Raw genomic sequence first — 19,731 nt, forward strand, 5'->3', positions numbered from 1 at the left:
ACCTTTGGGGATGCGTAATTGAGCACTTAGGGGCTAGAGGAGGTATTTGCTTGGCTGAAAATGTGTATGAATATGAAACATCTGTGTGTAAGGTAGGACTTTACCACTGTCACCAGGTTTGAATCTGCTTCTCTGCATTTTAAATTCTTCAGCCTGGACTCTTTCACCAATTGATTTTATTTCTGTTTCATGTTTTTGGAATTTAACTGAATAGGTCGGGTACCTATCGAAGTTCCTCAACACTCTCTCTCTAGTTCATCTTTTCTCTTGGCTGTCTGACTTTTGTTCTTGCTCCTTGTAGGTTCTTTGATGACATCAATACTTAAGGGGTGTCCAGTATGCGATTTTCATCTGTTTCCCCCATCCTTTGACATTGTACCATGATTGTCTTCTCTTTGACCTGTTTATCCAAGATACTAAATAGATTTGTTTGAATATTTTTCATTCCTTTCTCATGGATCCTACAGTGTTTTATTCTGAGGCTCCACGGGTGCACAGAGGACAGGGCAGTGGAGAACCAGGGAATATTAATACTCTCTCTACACTCCCTGGTGATCTTTTCTCACCTTCCACAATTGGTAGCCCATTATTCTTTGCTTACGCTTCTGTGCCTTTTCCTGGAATACCTCTTCCCTGCTCCTAACACCTGGTTTGTTCCCAGAAAATTCCTAGCAGTGTTTTTCCATTACCCCTTGAGACTACATATATGTTATTATTTATTGTTATTATACCCATTTGTACTCATATATACTTCTAGTCCTTGCTGACTATGAATCCATCAAAGTACATCCCCATATAGGTACATTGTGAGCATCTAAAACTGAACATGTAACAGATTAATTCAATATCCCTCTCCCCAGTCCCCTCAAAGACAAATGCATATTTCCTCCCATGGTATCCTCCCTCCCCCAATCTTTCCCAGCTGGAATCATCAGAAACTCTCCCTCTCCCCTGTTCTCTATTCCTCACCAGCTCATCTAGTTCTGTTTCCTGCCTTTTCATACCTTTCCCATCTGTCTTTTCCCTTCTAACCTCTGTGCCAATACCTTAGTTTTGGATCTCATCATGTCACTGTACTCCTGTAAAATCCTAGCTGTCTCCCTGCCTCCATCCTTGTCCCATCATAGACCATGGTACTGATCTTTATTTTTAAAATATTTTTTAAAACATCTAATCATGTTATTCTTTTGCTGAAAACCTTTCACTGGCTTCCTAGGGCCTCTAGGAGGGAGTCCCAAACCCTTAACCCAGCAGGCAGGGCCGTCCATGCTCCAATTCCTGTCTTTCTTGCTCCTTTCTTCTCCCAACACTGCTTCCTTCTCATTTCACCGCCCAGAAATAGCCAGCTCTTTATTGTGACCTCCAGCCCCGTCGTATGCTATTTCACACCTCGATATTGTATTTTCATACTATTCCTTTACATGGAACGTCCTTCTCCATTTCCGTCACCTGGTAAACACTATTCATGCTTTAAAACCTATAACAGGTGTTACATTCCATCCTTCCTGCTTAACAGGATTTAAATCTCACTCCTCAGTATTCCTCCTGAGGGTGTTAGATGACCTATTGCCAATTTAAAATTAACATCTTAGAGGCAGAAATTGCTGCTTCCTCCCTTCAACTTCCTCCACACCACCTGCTCTCCTGCTCCAGGTCATAGAGAAAAAGAGGCAGTTCGGAAAGTGCTGGCAAATGAACCATTTATATTGGTGAGATACCCATATTTCTTCCCTCCCTCTGGAGGACAGAAAATTTGGCTTATGTCATTTATTAGAGCACTTATAAACCCACTAGCATTGAAGCCCTCAGGAAGAGATCCTAGAGAATGACTGGAATTTTACTGTGCTTTAAATATAATTTTGCAGGTTTAGGAAAAACAATCACTTCAGTTTCTTTAAAAGAAAATTTGAAGAATCATGCCCTATTTAACACTTTTGAAAGTCGATTCTGTCAATACATTTATCACTTTTAAATAGCTACATTTTAAAAATGTAAATACTTAAATTTTACTAATATAATAGTAAAATTGAGTTTCGCAAAAACAGATGAAATATCACTCCAAATTATGTATTTAGATTATTTTATCAAGATATGTTTAATGTGCCTAGAATTTTCCAATCTTTTTTTTTTTTAATAGTAATCTTTTATTTATTTATTTATTTATTTTATATTTATTTTTGGCTGTGTTGGGTCTTCGTTTCTGTGCGAGGGCTTCCTCTAGTTGTGGCAAGCGGGGGCCACTCTTCATCGCGGTGCGCGGGCCTCTTCACTATCGCGGCCTCTCTTGTTGTGGAGCACAGGCTCCAGACGTGCAGGCTCAGTAGTTGTGGCTCATGGACCTAGTTGCTACGTGGCATGTGGGATCTTCCCAGACCAGGGCTCGAACCCGTGTCCCCTGCTTTGGCAGGCAGATTCTCAACCACTGCGCCACCAGGGAAGCCCTGCGCCACCAGGGAAGCCCTTCCAATCTTAATGATAGGAGGTAATAATGTGTAAGCTCTGGCTTTATATGTACTTAAATTAAAGCATGTCTGGCCCATGATTACTGGCTGGCAGAGCTAGAAACCACTGCAATAAGAAGTGACTCTCATTATTACTGTTTTATTCTTCTTTCATAGTAAGCTATGAAAACAACGAACATTTTAAAATAGAATAATTTCATCACTAATTTATCAAGATTCATATCAATTGCAAAGAAAAATCTAAGCAAGAAAACAAATATATACGTAAATCTGGCCATCTACCTCTTCAGACTAAAGAACTTTTATAAAAGATAATGAAACAAGGTAAAAGAATAACACTTATAACATATTTGAAATATTTGATTTCTTCCCATAATTTTAAGAGAATAAACTTATTTATCTGTTTGTTTAAATTAGCATAAATCGTGGAGTTTTATTTGCCTACTTTACAACTCAGTATAATTTGAAAATCTGGGTTTACTTTTCTTTCTTCCCCCCAGCTTTACTGAGGTATAATTGACAATTAAATATGGTATAAATTTAAAGTATACAACCTATTGATGTGATATACATATACATTGTGAAATATTCATCACAATCAAGCTAATTAACATATCCATCACCTCACATAGTTACCATTGTCTTTTTCTTTTCTTTTTTGGTGGTGAAAACACTTAAGATCTACCCTCCTAGCAAATGTCAAGTATATAATACAGTATTATTAAGTATAGTTGCATTGTTGTTATGTCACATCTCCGGAATTATTCACCTTGCATAACTGAAACCTTGTACCCTTTGACCAACTGTCTCCCCGTTTTCCCCTACTCCCAGCCCCTGGTAACCACAATTCTATTCTCTGCTTCTATGAGTTTGGCAGAGTCATTAAGAGTTATACTTATAGCATGAGTAGGATATATTCTGTCTTTCTCCCAGAGCCCCATTATTACAGCATCTTATTTTTTTCTCTTCTAAAGATTAGTACACAATTTTGTATTTTCATTTTTGAGGTTTTTTTGGTTTTCATTCATTAATGATTTTATTAGATAGCAAAGAAATGAGAATGGTTGCATTGATCATAATCAAATTATAACTGTTAAAGAAAAATAATCAAAACTGCAGCCATATCTAATAACAATTTTAAACGTCACCTCTGTCATTCCATTATATAAAGGAAGTGTTTTAGACTAATGTGTTTCAGATTCCTGACTATACGAGCATAATTTTAGGACTTCTTATTGCGAATGTACAGTATCCTGGCACCATGAGTTCGCAGTTTCTTTTGTTCTATTTAGCCATCTTTCTGGAGATTTAAAATTCAAGATTTCCACTAAGCTTGCTGCTAATCTTCCAAGTCATTTTTGGACAGAAAAATAAATGGATACATTTCGAACCTACATTTGCTTATTGCAGTAATTTATTTTTGCCCTCCCATACCTAGAGTCTAACCTACATATGGAAATCCCCAGAGTAAATCCACTCCTCTTACTTAATGTGTTTTTGGCTGCACAGTGGAGAAAGATGCAGCTTCATCATCTGCCCTGTTAGGACTCTGATTACCTAAGCCAGGTTACCTTGAGTGCTCTACTTTTATAAGATTCTCCATTTCCTTAATCTGGGCCTATTTGTCAATTTGTCCTTTGATGCCATGATGATGACAGAATAAAATACTGCTAAGAAAGAGTCCTTAAATGTCAAACAAAAGTGGTTTTTAAAATTGTTAATTGATAGTTGCCTAAAAAAATATGTTTTTTTTTAAAAATTGCTTTTATGAACCAAGAATCACTACACTATTTATCTTCATTTGAAATGAAAACTGTTTCGTTAACCAAATTGGTAATACATATTTCCCTTTAGCTGTTTTTATATTTTAACTCCTGGATTTCACTTTTCTAACAAACGCTTATAATCATACTTTGGGTCCTATACTATGGTCACATGATAGGTTTTGTAAGTTTCTGCTGGAAGAGGGATGATTCTGAGAATTCGACCACGCTCTGCAATTCTGTCCAATGTGAAAAAATGTCTCAATTTCTAAATAACCAACTAAGAAATGCATTTTGGAAATATACCCTTTTAAGTTAGAAACTTCACATATATACATATATATATATATACATATATATATATATATATAGTTTATTAGTTCCCCAAATTTTCTATATGTTAAAATGAGTTTCCACAATGTATAAAAGGCAAAGCAGTCTAATGCCGGAATACATAGATGGCAGCCAGCTTGATGTTCATCATCATTATGCTTTTCAATAATGAGAACAGGCTGACCTTGCCCCAGACTGTTTCCTCCTCACACCTGTGTGGGGTTCAAAACAACGTGATTATGATGCTGCAGTTACAGGCGCCGGTGAACCCCTGGCACAGGGAGCTCCTCCTGACGCTGCTGTTCACATCCCTCACTGGTGACTGAACACCAAGTACGTTAGCTAATGCAGGGTTTTGTTTCCTGGAAGAGATTCATCCTCACAACAGAACATAAAGATAAACGGGAATTTATGTGTACAGATCTCCAAGGTTTTGGTACTAAGACATCACAGGTGAGTCAGACATGAGGCCTGTGTTCAAATCACCCCGCCTTCCTGCAGGACCATCCCAGGACTCCGACACGGCTGAAAGTCAATTATTAACAGATACAAAGAGTACGTGTACAAAAAGTCCCTGGAACAGGTCCTTAAAGGGAAACACTGGGATTCCAGATTCCTTGCCCTCACTAGAAATTTCCTTGACATAACCTTTCAGGTAGCCTCTGGAAATTTCCACCTACTGTTTCCACTGGTGAAGGAAGCAGAAGCAAATGTAGTGCGAGGAATATGGCATCTCTGTTTTTGGATGCGATAAGACTCATGCTTAGGGTTTACAACATTTGCAGTGTGCTAATTCATAACAGTTAAAGGAAAACAGTTGGCTATTAGGCAGGGATGGGAATAAAGGAGCAAAACAAAATGAAATACTGCAGTGAATGGAAGGTTGCTGCAGGAGGCAATAAAAGGGAAATTTAGAACCCGGGTAGCATGCTTGCGGATCTGCAGCAAATAACCGCATGGAACAAAAGAGAACGTTAAAAGCCACAGCGCTGATTCAATACTTTACAAACGTTCAAATAGGCAAAAAAGAATTTTGCCTATAAAGCAGATATATGGACAATATAAAGCATGACTCTTTGTAGGAAAGAAAATTCAAAAGATATTCAAATGTTTGTATTTGATAATCAAAGACGTATAAATTAAAGCACTGCTGAAATACAATATCGTTGTACACCTGGTAGAGAAGCACAATAGATAAACGGGTTCTAACAGCCTCTGAAGACAAGGTAAAGATGGCAAACAACTATCTAACCTTCTGTTGGGTTTTTACAAGGACAATCCTTTTGGGAACTTAAATAATAATATATTAACCAAAGAGGTTTAAGCTCTTTGACACACTAATTGTATCTGGAGGATATTTTTGTTTACTTTTAGCTTAATGGAAAATAAAATGGAAATTTGAACAGCTACATAAAGATGTCTCTCTGCATTAAGGGCAGTAGAGAAAGAAGATAAACCACTAAATTAATAGTTTAGTAAACTGTGGTGTATCAAGTGGCTAGAATATTATGTAGCAAATAAAAGTGATCACGGGAAAGTCTGTGTGGACGTTTTAGATAGATGATAGGTAGGTAGATAGGTAAATAGATACTATGAACATAAAGCAGATTATTAAACTATACTAATAAAACTATGATCAGATGTATGTTGTTTGATAGAAGGTGCAAGAGATGATTCAAACTGAAAATGAAAGAAGGCAGGTCAGGATAGGAAATTTTGGAAAATTTCCATTTATTAAACTACCTTTTAATATCATGTATACTGTTTAAAAGGCAAAAATCCTGATCTTAAAAAAAGACAATCTTCTTTCACTATTCAATAGCAATGGAGGTATTTAATATAAGTAAATGACTGAGGAAAGTGTGTGCAGGAAAGTTCATCAGCAGAATTGTAATGCACATAAAGGACTGCCCCAGGAAAGAGAATTTAATAAACAAAGCTGGGCTAAACGCTATGAAAAGATTTTAATAATTCATCCTGAATTCTATTCCTCCTAATCTTGCATTCACTGTTGTATGCCACCCTGCCATCTAATTCAGGTTGGCATTAAAACGTCTAAACATTAATGCTAATTAAATCTGCCTTTTCATTCTGAAAAATCACATTCTTCTCTTTAATGTCAAACATAGGCCATATAACTCTATACTTTAAAAAATGTTAGATTCCCTTTTTTGGTGAATAAAATCAGACAAGGCAGGAAGCTGATTATCTAATGTGGATACGATATTGTTAACCATTTCTCATCTTAATTTTAAAAGCGAATGGTAAAACAGTCTGTGTAGTATTTATTCTGATTCATATTATGAACTTCTCCCCTTTACCAGAACCTGAGGGTAAACCTCCACGTTCAATGTTTAGTGTAAGTGTGGATCTACTTGGGTTCCTTTCTAGCTGTCTGAATTATAATTACTAAAGAACTGTCTTAGGAACGGTCTTATGTGAGATTTCTGATTCCCATATAAATTAGCACGCATTTTATCACCATGAAAAATCTAAGCATAGCCTTCCCTGAAAGACTAAAGATAATGTTAAACTCCTATTTTATTCTGCATAATAGAAAAATAAAACCGTACTATTTTCAAATAGTTTTAACCTTAATTTCAGCATCTGTCATGGGGAATTCGTGCCTACACCTCAGTAAATGTCTCTGAAATGAACTAACTAAAGCCATATTTATTTTGAACTGTAGAATTGGAAAAAGTCAAAATACTTTGAAATTTCAATGTTATTTGTGATTCCAACACACCAATCAGTGAATACGGCAATTATAAAATGGTTGTGGAACATCGATCTGTTTCTCCTACCCATCAGTAGTTAAATTCTAAAATTGTTCATGGGACACCTCAGAGAATAATTTGGACAATTTGGTCACGGTTCTAGGATTAAATGGCAATTAAAAAAAAATTTTTTTTTTTGGTCTCACCGTGTGGCTTTCGAGATCTTAGTTCCCCGACCAGGGATCGAAGCCGGGCTCCCTGCACTGGAAGCACAGAGTACTAACCAGTGGACAGCCAGGGAATTCCATTAAATGGCAAATTTAACTGCATTAACTTCCAGTGAATTCATGTGGAGATAAGAGCATATGCTTGTAGTTTGAAGCCTGGAGTGTCCCTTGGTGGTCACGGTCCTCAGGTAACTATGATCTTGCACCAGAGTAGGATAAGAACATTAATCAAGGGGATGGCACTTTGCCGAGGCCACAGTGGCCACTGTGCTGGTTCTCGAGCACATCATGCTGGCCCCCACTCGGGCTCCCACATTTGTACTCTGCTCCCTAGACGGAATGCTCTTTCTCTGAGATATCTGCATAACTCACTCCTTCATTTCACACAGGTCTCTAATGAAATTTCCTCCATGGAAGTTGCCCGCCCTTCATCCCATCTTGTCCCTTTTTACCTCTCTGACTTCTGTTCTTTTCTGTATTTATTCCACCTACCACATTACTCATTTATTTGTTTACTTGATCATCTGTTTCACCCCAACATGATTTACATTATATGAGAGAAGGGAGGTTTTTTTTTCAGTGCTTTATCCCAGCAACTAGAACAGTGCTGGCACATAAACAGTGCTCAATGCATATTAACTGAGTGAATGAATAATAAATAAATGAATGAATGAATGAATGGGAACAGAATGAATGAATATGACTGATCAGAGGCAGAGAGCATTTCTCTGCTAGTAAAAAAAATGATGAAATAATATTTTACTCATTTAGTTGCAGATGGTATTTCAATTAAGCTCTTAGTAAGCTTGCAATAGAGCACAAAGTACACAGCAATTAAAATAAAGCAGAAAACTCTGTATATTGTGTCACCCACAAAAATTTAATTCTCCTTTTAGAGAAATAAAGTCTTGTCACACTTCATAAGCAAGGACATGCTGTGTAGGACTTGTAAACTAGAATTCAGGCACATCAAGTCAGATGGAATGTCACAGATGAGAACCTGCTGATTTGAACTTTCTCCCTCTTTAAAACTCTGCCCCATCAAAACCCAGTTCAAACGCTACCTTCTCCATGGCAAGTTCTAACCATCTCAAAGATCTATATTCCTTCTGAATCTTATTTTTTAGCTGTAACTTTCCTAGATCATTTATTTTTCTTTGTAGTCTAGGTAATCTGTTATTTTTGTTACTTTTATTATGTTTTTGTTATCTTATTTTGTCATATGAATATTTACTATTATTTTTGTTGTTTGTTGTTCATGCTTTATGTCTCTAACATGAATATCACCCATTTATGACATTACCCAGCCAATAGCACCAACTGCAGTCCTTTGCCTGGGTTAATTAGCAAGTAAATTTGAATAAACAATAACCACCATCCACTCAAAACCTAACTGGCCTCTTACTAAGAAGAGACTATGAGTGGTGACAGCAGATTCTCTGCCTCCAATGAGGACTAAATGCTGCCCTCTTGTTTCCACCTACATGGTTTCATTTTGCTGTGAAAATGGAGAGGTGATACAAGAGGAACAAGTGATTCTGAAGCAGGACCTGACTCGGGGTTCTCCCCTCACATTTGCATCTGATGTAGCTGTAGGAATTTATGCACCTACCACAGCTTTCCCAGACACAGCACTGCTGCTTAAGATAGACCAGCTGAAGGGGACCTATCTGAGACTTCTCCTGACGTTTTCAGGAAGAGCATATTATTGTGTGGGCTCCTGCACTACGATTTTTCCAGGAGTAGGAAGACAGCAGTAACTCCAAGGCAGCGTCTAGCTCACCACAGTTGGGTAACAGGGATCCAAACCACTGAAGAAAAAGTTTTGTTTTGCTAGTCACCAGCCCCTACCAAGTTAAGTTCCTAGAGTGAATAAAACAGATGCAAAATTTTGTACCTAAAATATAAATCTTAATATAAATACAAGGGTGATAAGATTCTAGGCCACAGTGATATAAATGTGGGACTGCATTCATTTGTATGAATAAACAGTCACTGAAAATAGAAGAACCAAAGCCAGAAATCACTGTGCAAGAATTATCTGATTTCTAAAGTCTTATTCCAAATATATCTGAGCCCTGTGAATGTTTCCAGCTATAATATCATGGAGCTAAATGTAATAAACAAGAACCTCCGAATGTAATAAGGTATAGCAAAGATGCAGGCAAGGCGGAAGTCACGTACCGATGCACGCCGCTGTTGCACATGATGACGTGGCAGGCCCCCAGCCTACTGCACAGCTCCGAGGACACCGACAGCAGCCCGACGCCGGAGGCGCTGCAAGCCGTGTTCGCACAGGCAGCTGTGCGCTTGGATCTGATAAACGAGGCTACCAGTCGATACAGTTCATCCAAAACGTTGAGAGGCCTCATGAGCTGCAGAAAAAAACGATGCCCGTAAGGTTCAACATGTTTAGTAGAAAGAAATCCTTTTAGATGGGATATAATTCAAAGTCGTTACAACTTACAGTGAATAGTCTGAAATATTTTATTATGGAGATAACAGAATCAGAGACCACGGATGTTTATTAATTACACAGTGCTCAAGAACAACGCCAGCAAAATTAAATAAGGGAGGTAAATGGCAAAGCATCAGCCAATGCAATCTTCTATTTTTACCTTATCTACATAAGCAGCTTTGGATGTGGAGTTTGGTGGTGAATTTGACTTGTCCAAGTAGAATGCCCTGTAAGAATACAAAGAATAAATGATCATTTATTGTTAGTAAAATTAAAAAGCATGAAGACATGCAAGTTCCACTGACTTCCTTTTAAAGACAAATGAATAGACAAAGTGTTGAGTGCTAGGATGAGTGGGACTGCAAAAAAGTCTTCCACTCAGAAAAAAATGATTAAACCTACCATCAGCTCCATTACTTATTGCATGGCTTTAGAGAGATTACTTAATTTGTGTGTGTCTCAATTTCCTCTTTTGCAATTTGGGGATCACATTAGTTTCTACTTCACAAGGTGACCAAGAAGATGAAGTCAGCGCAAATAAAATGCTTAGGATGGTACACAGTACAGATTAAGTGCTCATTGATATTTACAGTCATTAATATTATTATAAAAGTTGAAAAAAGATATTTTCTTATGACTACTGAAAAACATCCAGTTTTTACTTACTGTGCAAATGTCAGATTATGAAAATGATACTCAAAACACAAATTTTAAACAGACTGCTTAGTTGGATTCTTTCAGCCACTAAGCTATGTTCAGATTGGAAGTAAAACCCTCTTTGAAGATACACTGGCTCTTTTTGGTCACCAGGATGCAATACGACAACAACTATTTTAATACACTAGGAGGAATCCTAGTGGCCTGCAATAATTAAATGTGATTTCCAAAGAATTATTGCTGAGTTCGTTTAGCTATTAGCTCAATACTAAACAGAAATTGTAAGAGAATGACCCATGAAGAAAGGACATTTAAGTTATATTTAAGTGAGTATGTTTTTAATGAAGTGAAATTATTTTAAAGCTGTCAACACTTAACATTGATATACCAAAATAATATTAGAATGATTGTCAGACTAGATATTGAAATAAAACTCATTAGACTGGTGTTTCAGAGCACCTTTTAGGACCTCAAACTATTGGTGGATCATTATCCAATGCATGAGTAGCAATGGGCATAATCAGTAAATCAGTGAGGGAGAACTCCATGCCCAGCACTGGTATTCTGAGTCCCACTAGAGACACACACACACACACACACACACACACACACACACACACACACACACTGCTATTCCAATTACTAGAAGTAGCTAGCAGTAATGCAGCTTGTTTTTTTGTCTTCTTAAGCTAAAGTAGCATGGATTAATCAAAATTCACACTTTAAATTAGGAAAGCTTTAACTTCTTCTAACTTCCAAAATGTAAATTATGCACATTCTCACTGAGAAGGTCTGTTCATCTCTCAAACACAAATTCAAACTACAACAGAAATTTTACAACAGTTCAGCATCCAAAGCATTCTGAACTCCTAGGAGATTTCCATGTAGCATCTTGAAACAGAGGTGGTGCCTCAAACCTGGAATCCACAGAGATACCTTGATCAGATGTCCCTATGCCTTTCCTCAACTGTGCTTGGTAGGAAGATGTGGCGAAGAAGAGTCCACAGCAGGGATGAATTATTCCCTCAGCCCGGATCCCAGAGCTACCTACCGCTCCTGAGCATATAATGCTGACAGGAGTCTGGGGACTACAGCAAACCCAGGCAGTGCCTGGCTCAGGACAATTGGAACCATGACAAGAACCCCTGCAAAGTGGAACATCCATCACGTGCCATCAAAATACAGTTCCACTCAGAAGGTTGCATCAGCAGCTACTAAGAGTACTGGATTGAGAGGAAGATCAAAGGAATTTGATACATCTTAAAATGGTCTAGATTTTCCCCAGTCTCAGAAGGAGATAACAACAATGTAAGAGGATTGCTGTTAAGAGGAGAGGAAATGAGCTCGAATTGTGTGAAGTACAGAAACATGCAATGAGGTTGAAGCTATTGGAATAAATGAGCAACGTAGAGAAGCCAGAGGGGGTAGACTCTGTATGGCCTGATAGGTCCTGATAGAGTTGGGTTTTAACTAAAGGCCCTCATTACCAGAAGACAGGCTATTTTATAAATTTTACTGCTGTGCATAAAAATTCAGGCTCTCCTGAAAGCTCTGAGTGTCTTTTCACTTCAATTATACAGGTACGTATTTAGGCTGATGCTATGAAAACCCATGTACGCACCTCCATGCTTTAACAAATTAGTATTTTGCACGTTTGCTTCCCCTTTTAAAGGAATGAAACCTTACAGATACAGGTGATCCCTTGTTATCACACTTGTCCACACCCATTGTTCCAGACTCTCCCCTCCCAGGGTTAACACCACCCAGAAGCTGGCATTTGTCACTTCCATGCTTTACAAGGTCACCCACACAGCTGGTCCAAGTGGAGGCACCAAGGAACAGGTGTGATCATTGTTCCATATCCTTGTTCACGTTGATGGCATTAGAATTTCAACCTTTGGTGTTGTCATTTTCAATTTGCACATATTGTCATCCATCTGTATTTCTTCTTCTTTTATAGCCTTCTCATATTTCTTACTTTTGAGCAGTCACATTTGTTTTTTTTTTTGGCTGTGCCTCATGGCTTGTGGGATCTTAGTTCCCCGACTAGGGATTGAACCCACGCCCTCAGCAGTGAAAGCTCGGAGTCCTAACTACTGGACCGCCAGGGAATTCCCAAGTCTCACCTTTTTTTTTTAACATAGAAATTTGTTATTACTTTTTATAGCAAGAGTTAAATTTGATGACATTTAGAAGTTTCTATTCCTCTTTATTTTTTTTTAAATCCACACTTTCTTTCTACACTTGCTTCCTCAAGAATATTCAGTTTTTCAAGTTCATTATTCAATTAATATTTTTGATCCGTGTCTGTCAGTGGTATACTCTGGAATAAAATTCTAGAATCTAGGGCTTCCCTGGTGGCACAGTGGTTGAGTATCCGCCTGCCAATGCAGGGGACACGGGTTCGAGCCCTGATCTGGGAAGATCCCACATGCCGCGGAGCAACTAGGCCCGTGAGCCACAATTACTGAGCCTGCGCGTCTGGAGCCTGTGCTCCGCAACAAGAGAGGCCACGATAGTGAGAGGCCCGCGCACCGCGATGAAGAGTGGCCCCCGCTCGCCGCAACTAGAGAAAGCCCTCGCACAGAAACTAAGACCCAACACAGCCATAAATAAATAAATTAATTAATTAAAAAATAATTCTAGAATCTAGATTGACAGTGAATTTTTCCCCACAATATTGCTCTTGGTGTCTGCTCTCAATTAAGTTGTCTTTGGGGGATAGTCCATATTTTTTCTCTGATAGGTTAAGATTTTGTTTTTATCCTCAATGTTCTGAAGTTTTACCACAAAGTGTTTAGGTGATGATTTATTTTTATTTATCCAGATAGGTCCTTAGATTGTACTTTCAATTTAAGGAGTCTTGTCTTCAATTCTAAAATAATCTCAGGTATCATCTTTCCCCATAATCTCATCCATTTTCTCTCTCTCTCTCTCTCACACACACACACACACACACACACACACACACACACACACACACACACACACACGTACACTTTCTTTTAAGATCTTATTTCCCCATTACTGCAATTTTGGTGATTTCCTAAATAATATCTTCCAAATGAAAAAACCCTGTCTTTGCCAATCTAGAGTTTATCCTTTCTACTGGGAATTTTTTTTTAAAATTATTTATTTATTTTATTTTTGGCTTGTGTTGGGTCTCCGTTTCTGTGCAAGGGCCTTCTCCAGTTGCGGCAAGCGGGGGCCACTCTTCATTGCGGTGCGCGGGCCCCTCACTATCGTGGCCTCTCTTGTTGCGGAGCACAGGCTCCAGACGCGCAGGCTCAGTAGCTGTGGCTCACGGGCCCAGTTGCTCCGCGGCATGTGGGATCTTCCCAGACCAGGGCTCGAACCCGTGTCCCCTGCATCGGCAGACAGATTCTCAACCACTGCACCACCAGGGAAGCCCCTCTACTGGGAATTTTATTTCAATGACTATCTTTTTCATTTCCAAGATTTCTGCCTATTCTTATTTCATTTCTGCAACTAAAAGGTAAAACTCCCCACAAGAATGTAAACTCTCTATGTGGATATGGATTTGATTTACTTCTGCTCATTGCTGCATCTCTAGCACCTATAACAGTGTGTAGAACATAGTTTGATCTTAATAAATATTTGTAAATAAATAATTGACTATTTTTATTGCAGGATTTTCTACCTTCTTCATGAATGGCAATCCTTTGTTTATATTTTGAGCATCCAAAATATACTTTGCCATGGTGTCTCAATATTTTAATTTCTTCTGGGTCAAGTTTATTTCAATGGCCATTTTCCTTGGTTCTTTTGTAGCTTTAGGCTTCCTCATGTGCTTTGGAGTTTTGTTCCGCAAGCTCATGTGAAGTGGGAGGATTTTTTTTTTTTAACGTCTTTATTGGAGTATGGAAGATGTTTTGTTTAGTTTTATTTAGTGCTTTGAAACAGCTCCATCCAATAGCTCTCATCATCTTTTTCTTACAAATGATTCTGTGCTCATTTTGTGCCCAGAATTACCCATCTGTAATCAGTTTCATATTGGTGATTTGAGTATTACATTGTCCCGACATCTGGATTATTACCAGTCACGTCACTGAACCAGCGAGTGATTTGGTTCAGTTCTTAGTTTAACAGCCGTGTTGTCTTTCTCTTGCCACCTTAACGTCTACAAAAGTGATAGTCTCCGGAGTTTGCATCCTTGCTCAGAAGTAGAAGGGCCCTTTTCTACAACCTGGTTTCAGAGTGAGGCTCGCTCTGGATCTCCACCTAGTGTAGGATGACTTTAATTTCTCATTTCCCTGCACAAGTTGTACCGGCCCCGAGTCCACCTGCAGAGCTCAGGAGGCCAGAGGCCTCAACACAGATTACAAATCAGCACTTGAATTTCCATTCCATTTGTGGACCAGTGAGATGATAAATTATGAGCTCAGCTGCGACTCTTGCATTTTCTGTTTTCATCTTTTGTCTAGCATTGCTATATATGCTTGGAACAGAGAGGGTGCTTCGCAGCTGGAACCCACAGAGAGAATACCGATCAGATGTCCTCACGCCTTTCCTCAAGTGTGCTTGGTAGAGAAAGTCATGTGGTTAAAAAGAGTATGCAAGTCCATGGACAAATTATTTAGCCTCACGTGGCCTCAAGTCCCTCATTTTTACAATGGAGAGTAAAATTGTCTAATATATAGGTAGCATAATGTTGAAGATGAATCAATGCATATGAAGTGCTCAGTACTGTGGTAAGGAAATAGGACTCATGCAATAGACAATAATAATCACTATTCATGTGTGCACAGTAGGAGGGGACTCTGGGAACATTTTTATCCATAGCCAGGAGTAAAATAAGGCCAAAACCTCCTGCTTTCCCCTGAGGTCATCTAGAATATTTTATGATACATGTAAAAAATGAAAATTAAAGCAGATATTTGGAATCTACATAATTCCATGATCAGTGCACAGAGTTCAAGTCTAAAAAGAAGAGAACGTTTTTAGGTTAAAGAAAAGGAGAGTGTCAGTTAAATGGCTTAATCAGGTGCACTGGTTGTAAAAACTGCAGTTCTCCTATACCTTGAACAGATTGGGAAGAAATATATTCTGTAAAAGCAGGCCATATCATCAACACCACCTGAGGAAAACTTCACTGTAGAAACCTACCACTACAGCAGGCCACACTGAGCACTCTTCCTACTTTCTGAAAGAGATGTTCCTTTAAAAAAAAAAAGTTGTCACTGATTCAGCCCAGTTAAAAGCAGGATCATGTTGATCTAATTCTGCTATAGTCACTTAAACTGACTTGGAAGAAATCTTCAAATTTTCCTTGGGACAAAATCTTTAAAGAAAAAAAAACATGTTTGATGAAGCGAGCCAACAGAAAACTAAAATTAAAAATTTTTATAGATTTAAAATGTATAAATGCTCACATCAAGTTAAACCCTTATTCAGAAAGAATCTTGTCTTTTCTAAGCTGCTATAGAGCAAAACTAAAATAGAAAAAGCATCTAATGATATAACTGCACCCTTCAAAATGCTTTTAGAAGATAAAAGCCTAACAAATTCAGAGTTAAATATATTGGCTGATCCAGACTTGTGTGAGTAGTTAATATTTGTTAATCCATGATTATAGAAAGCAACAAATTATTATAAAATATATCTATGGGCTGATGACATCTAGAGAATAGAACCATGAAAAACGGCTTCTTTGTGACTCCTGTGAAATTTACACAGCCAAGAAATATTTTAATTCAATCAATTATTTGTTAAAATAAAAATTTGGACTTGAGCCTTCAACTAATTTTGGGTACCCCCCCTCAGAAAAATGGTTGTTCAGCCGTGTATTTTACCATCCCTAAGGTTTACAAGCACTCATAGAACTTCAGTATTTTTCAGAATATGACAAATAAATTCCCACAGGGAATAAATTTCTAATGCACTTCCCTTAATTACAAAAGTCCTGCAATACCCCTTAATCAAAATTTACAAGAGAGTTAATGGTAAAACTGGATTAATGCCAAAACTGACTGTGGTTTATTATGTTTCTGAGGTTAGTAAGAATGAAGTCATGGTTCTTTGTCTCAATACAGCAAATCTTATTAAGACCATTTTGAAAGCACTCCTGCTACTTTATGTAGGAGGAACAGTAAGTTTCCTTTCATGCAGGCATACATCAGGCTTTGTTGTCACAACTTGTAAATGAACCCTGCCATATAAAATGGATATATTATGATATTTTCCATTTAGTCCCTATAGAATAAAACACCAATGAAAGAGGTGATAATGTCATGTTACAATAAATAGTGGTATAGATATATCCAAATTAAATAGTAATTACAATGGAACAAATCTTGGGAAAATACCTCATACAATCTAGCAGCAAAGACAAATATACAGGTATCTAGAATGCAGGGCAGAAAGTGAAAGGTATGTTAAAAGGTACAGAAAGTTATTGGGATATACCCACGTGAGGAAGAAGGAAGGCCACATAAGAATATGGTACATGAGTTGGATTTTGACGGATGGATGGGACAGGTCAAAATGGGAAAACAGCATTTCAAGTGGAGGAAACACCATAAACAACAGAACAGAAAGAGCAACGGTTGGAGCCAAGTTGGCCAAAGAGCAGGTTCATATAAGGCAGGGAGAGAAAGTGCTGGGCAAGTGGGCTGGATCCATGTTGTGAGGAAATTAAATACCAAACTAAGGAATCGTAATGAATTTGTTAAGCAGTAGAGAAGCACTGCACAGTAAAAACTTTGCTACTGCTCAAAAAGAAAGAATAAATGGAAAGAGGTACATGACCCATAAGATAATTTAGGGAAATTAGAGCTGCAAGAGACCCTAGAAATGAAAAGACTAGTTCAGCATTCATAACAAGACCATGGTAATGGACATAGGGAATCGATGTTTGCCAGGAGAGAAAGAAAATGAGTTTGGAGAACATCGAGATTAGTTTACGGAGAGTTATGCAAGTTAATGTATTGATACTAACAAGAATTAGGAAAATGATTTCTCCAACAAGGAAAGAATTAGGGTCATAGCTCTACAGGGTCAGGCTGATGCTCCAGGAATGGTCAGGTTTTTACATAAAGAGAGACCACACAACAGCCTGATATAAAATTTAAACATATTAATTTTGTCATAGGAGATACTCAGAGGTTAAATCAATGACAAAAGTGATTGGCATTTGGCAATCTCATTTGGCACTTCTTTTTGCTTTTTCTGGGCATGCTGGAGGATATCCAATTTCTAAGATAGGTGATTAAGGCATAAGAGCCACTGGTGTTTTATAAATAAGGAGGAACAACTATAGTATTCAGCTCAGGTCTCTGCTATATTCTTGTTTCTTCTCCAGATCATTGCTTATGAGATCATCTCTAAATAATTTATGGAAATTTCTCACTTGGCCAGACTCATATATACTTCTCCTAATATCATGTCCTACCCCTAAATATTCTAAACTGTATCAGGTAGCTTTGGGATTTTAGCATTTACTCTGCGTTTCAAAAAGGAGCTATGACAATGGTCAATTATGGATATTAGTCATAGATATGATTATATATGCCATTATTACGGTGGTACAGCAGTCGACTACAGGTGTGACTATTTCGTTGAGTATTACTGTTAAACTGCATTTGACTATCATAGCACTTAAGTTAGGAAAAAAAAATTCCACAGAAAATCTCATTAAGATACACAGATCTTCTGTATAAAGGAGAATCACCAGACAGGTTCAACCTGTGCCTACATATGGGCAAAGAATACATGACGAGTAAGTAGGTAGGAGAATGTTGATTTGTCCCTTCATCCCACCCACCTTCTGTGCCCATAAACATTAGCCTGACTTCTCTGGAATAGGCTTTATTGAAAGTTACATGAAGATAAACTCTGAATAATGAGATAAACTTGGATTTGCTTGGATAAATTTGTCTTTTGGCTTGTCAAAAACAGAGCACCTAGGGTTATAGGTGTTGTTACAAAAGTGCCTGTTATCAATTAACAGCTCCATTTCTACTTGAGTGTCAGGGAAAAAAATTCCTGAAAGGTTAACAAGACAATATGTGTGACCACAGAGAGCAATACTTTCTCACATTATAAAAAAAAAAAAAATTCCTCTGAGATTTCTCTTAGGCCCCGAAAACAGAATTATGGTGTCAGAGATAGTGGAGACGTACCCCACTCCTCCCTACTGCTGTTGATAACCCAATTTCACTCTTCTCCTTTTTGACAACCTTCACTCAGTGAGTTGACTGGATTAAAATCCTCTTCTCTGCTTCCCAAACCCTCCTTTACTCCACGAGGAATTTTGCTCCTCTTTTCATGAGTCTTTTAGGGTGATATTCCTTTCCTGCACCTGCAACACGTACATACCACCACAGGCACCGTCTACTGTTAAAATTCTGCATATAAACAGATTTCCCAATGGCAACACCATGCCCAGCCATTACAAAACACAATCTTCGTGAAAATGGACAGAAAAAGCAAATCCGTAAAAATAAGAAATCCCTCCCAAGAATAAAGTTTAATTATATTTTTAAAAATCTCATTACACCCAGGAAAAACAGTAAAGTCAAGGAATATTTCTATTTTTAAACTAATTCTATTTAATTTAATAAAAATTATGTCTCCAGAAAGTGTGGCATGCCCATATTAAAGGATGCTTTTTTAGGTTTAAACTCGTAAAAGTCTTATAACAGCTCAACTGACAAGATGTTGACAGGTCAGTGCCTTCTCCACGTCTTTCTGTGTATTCCTTACTTGACTCCAGTCGGCCTTCAAAATTACCTTTATAAAGCATAGATATGAGCATTTCATTAACTTGCTTAAAGACCTTCAAATTCTCCCAGCACCCAAAGTCTACACCTGGGGTATTCAAGGCCTCTCTTAACAATTCAGCAACAAACTTCCCGTCCCATCTCTCACCTCTTCAGCCTGCCATGTTCAAGTTCGAGTCCTCTAACATACCATCCACATGAAAATCTCTCCACCTTCTCTCGTGTTACTCTCTCTGCCTGGAATGGCCTCTCACCTCTTCTGCTTGGCAAAATTCCACTGATCCTGCAACACCCTGCTCAAAAACGACATCTCCTTGAGAACTTCCCCACTGAAACAAATTTATCTCACTATATGACACCAAGTTGCACTCAT

General features: G+C 38.0%; 1 protein-coding gene across 2 annotated transcripts in view; it reads right to left on the reverse strand.

Annotated features, from left to right (window-relative positions):
* PREX2 (phosphatidylinositol-3,4,5-trisphosphate dependent Rac exchange factor 2) overlaps positions 1-19,731 on the reverse strand; it is a 287,018-nt gene that overhangs the window by 32,693 nt on the left and 234,594 nt on the right. For both annotated transcript variants that reach the window (XM_036830767.1, XM_036830768.1), the window contains 2 exons: positions 10,121-10,187; positions 9,687-9,877 (listed from right to left, as the gene is read on the reverse strand). In XM_036830767.1, the coding sequence (XP_036686662.1) occupies positions 9,687-9,877; positions 10,121-10,187 (258 nt within the window). The remainder of the gene's footprint in view (positions 1-9,686; positions 9,878-10,120; positions 10,188-19,731) is intronic.

Source organism: Balaenoptera musculus, chromosome 17, assembly GCF_009873245.2.
Source record: "Balaenoptera musculus isolate JJ_BM4_2016_0621 chromosome 17, mBalMus1.pri.v3, whole genome shotgun sequence".
NCBI lineage: Eukaryota > Metazoa > Chordata > Mammalia > Artiodactyla > Balaenopteridae > Balaenoptera > Balaenoptera musculus.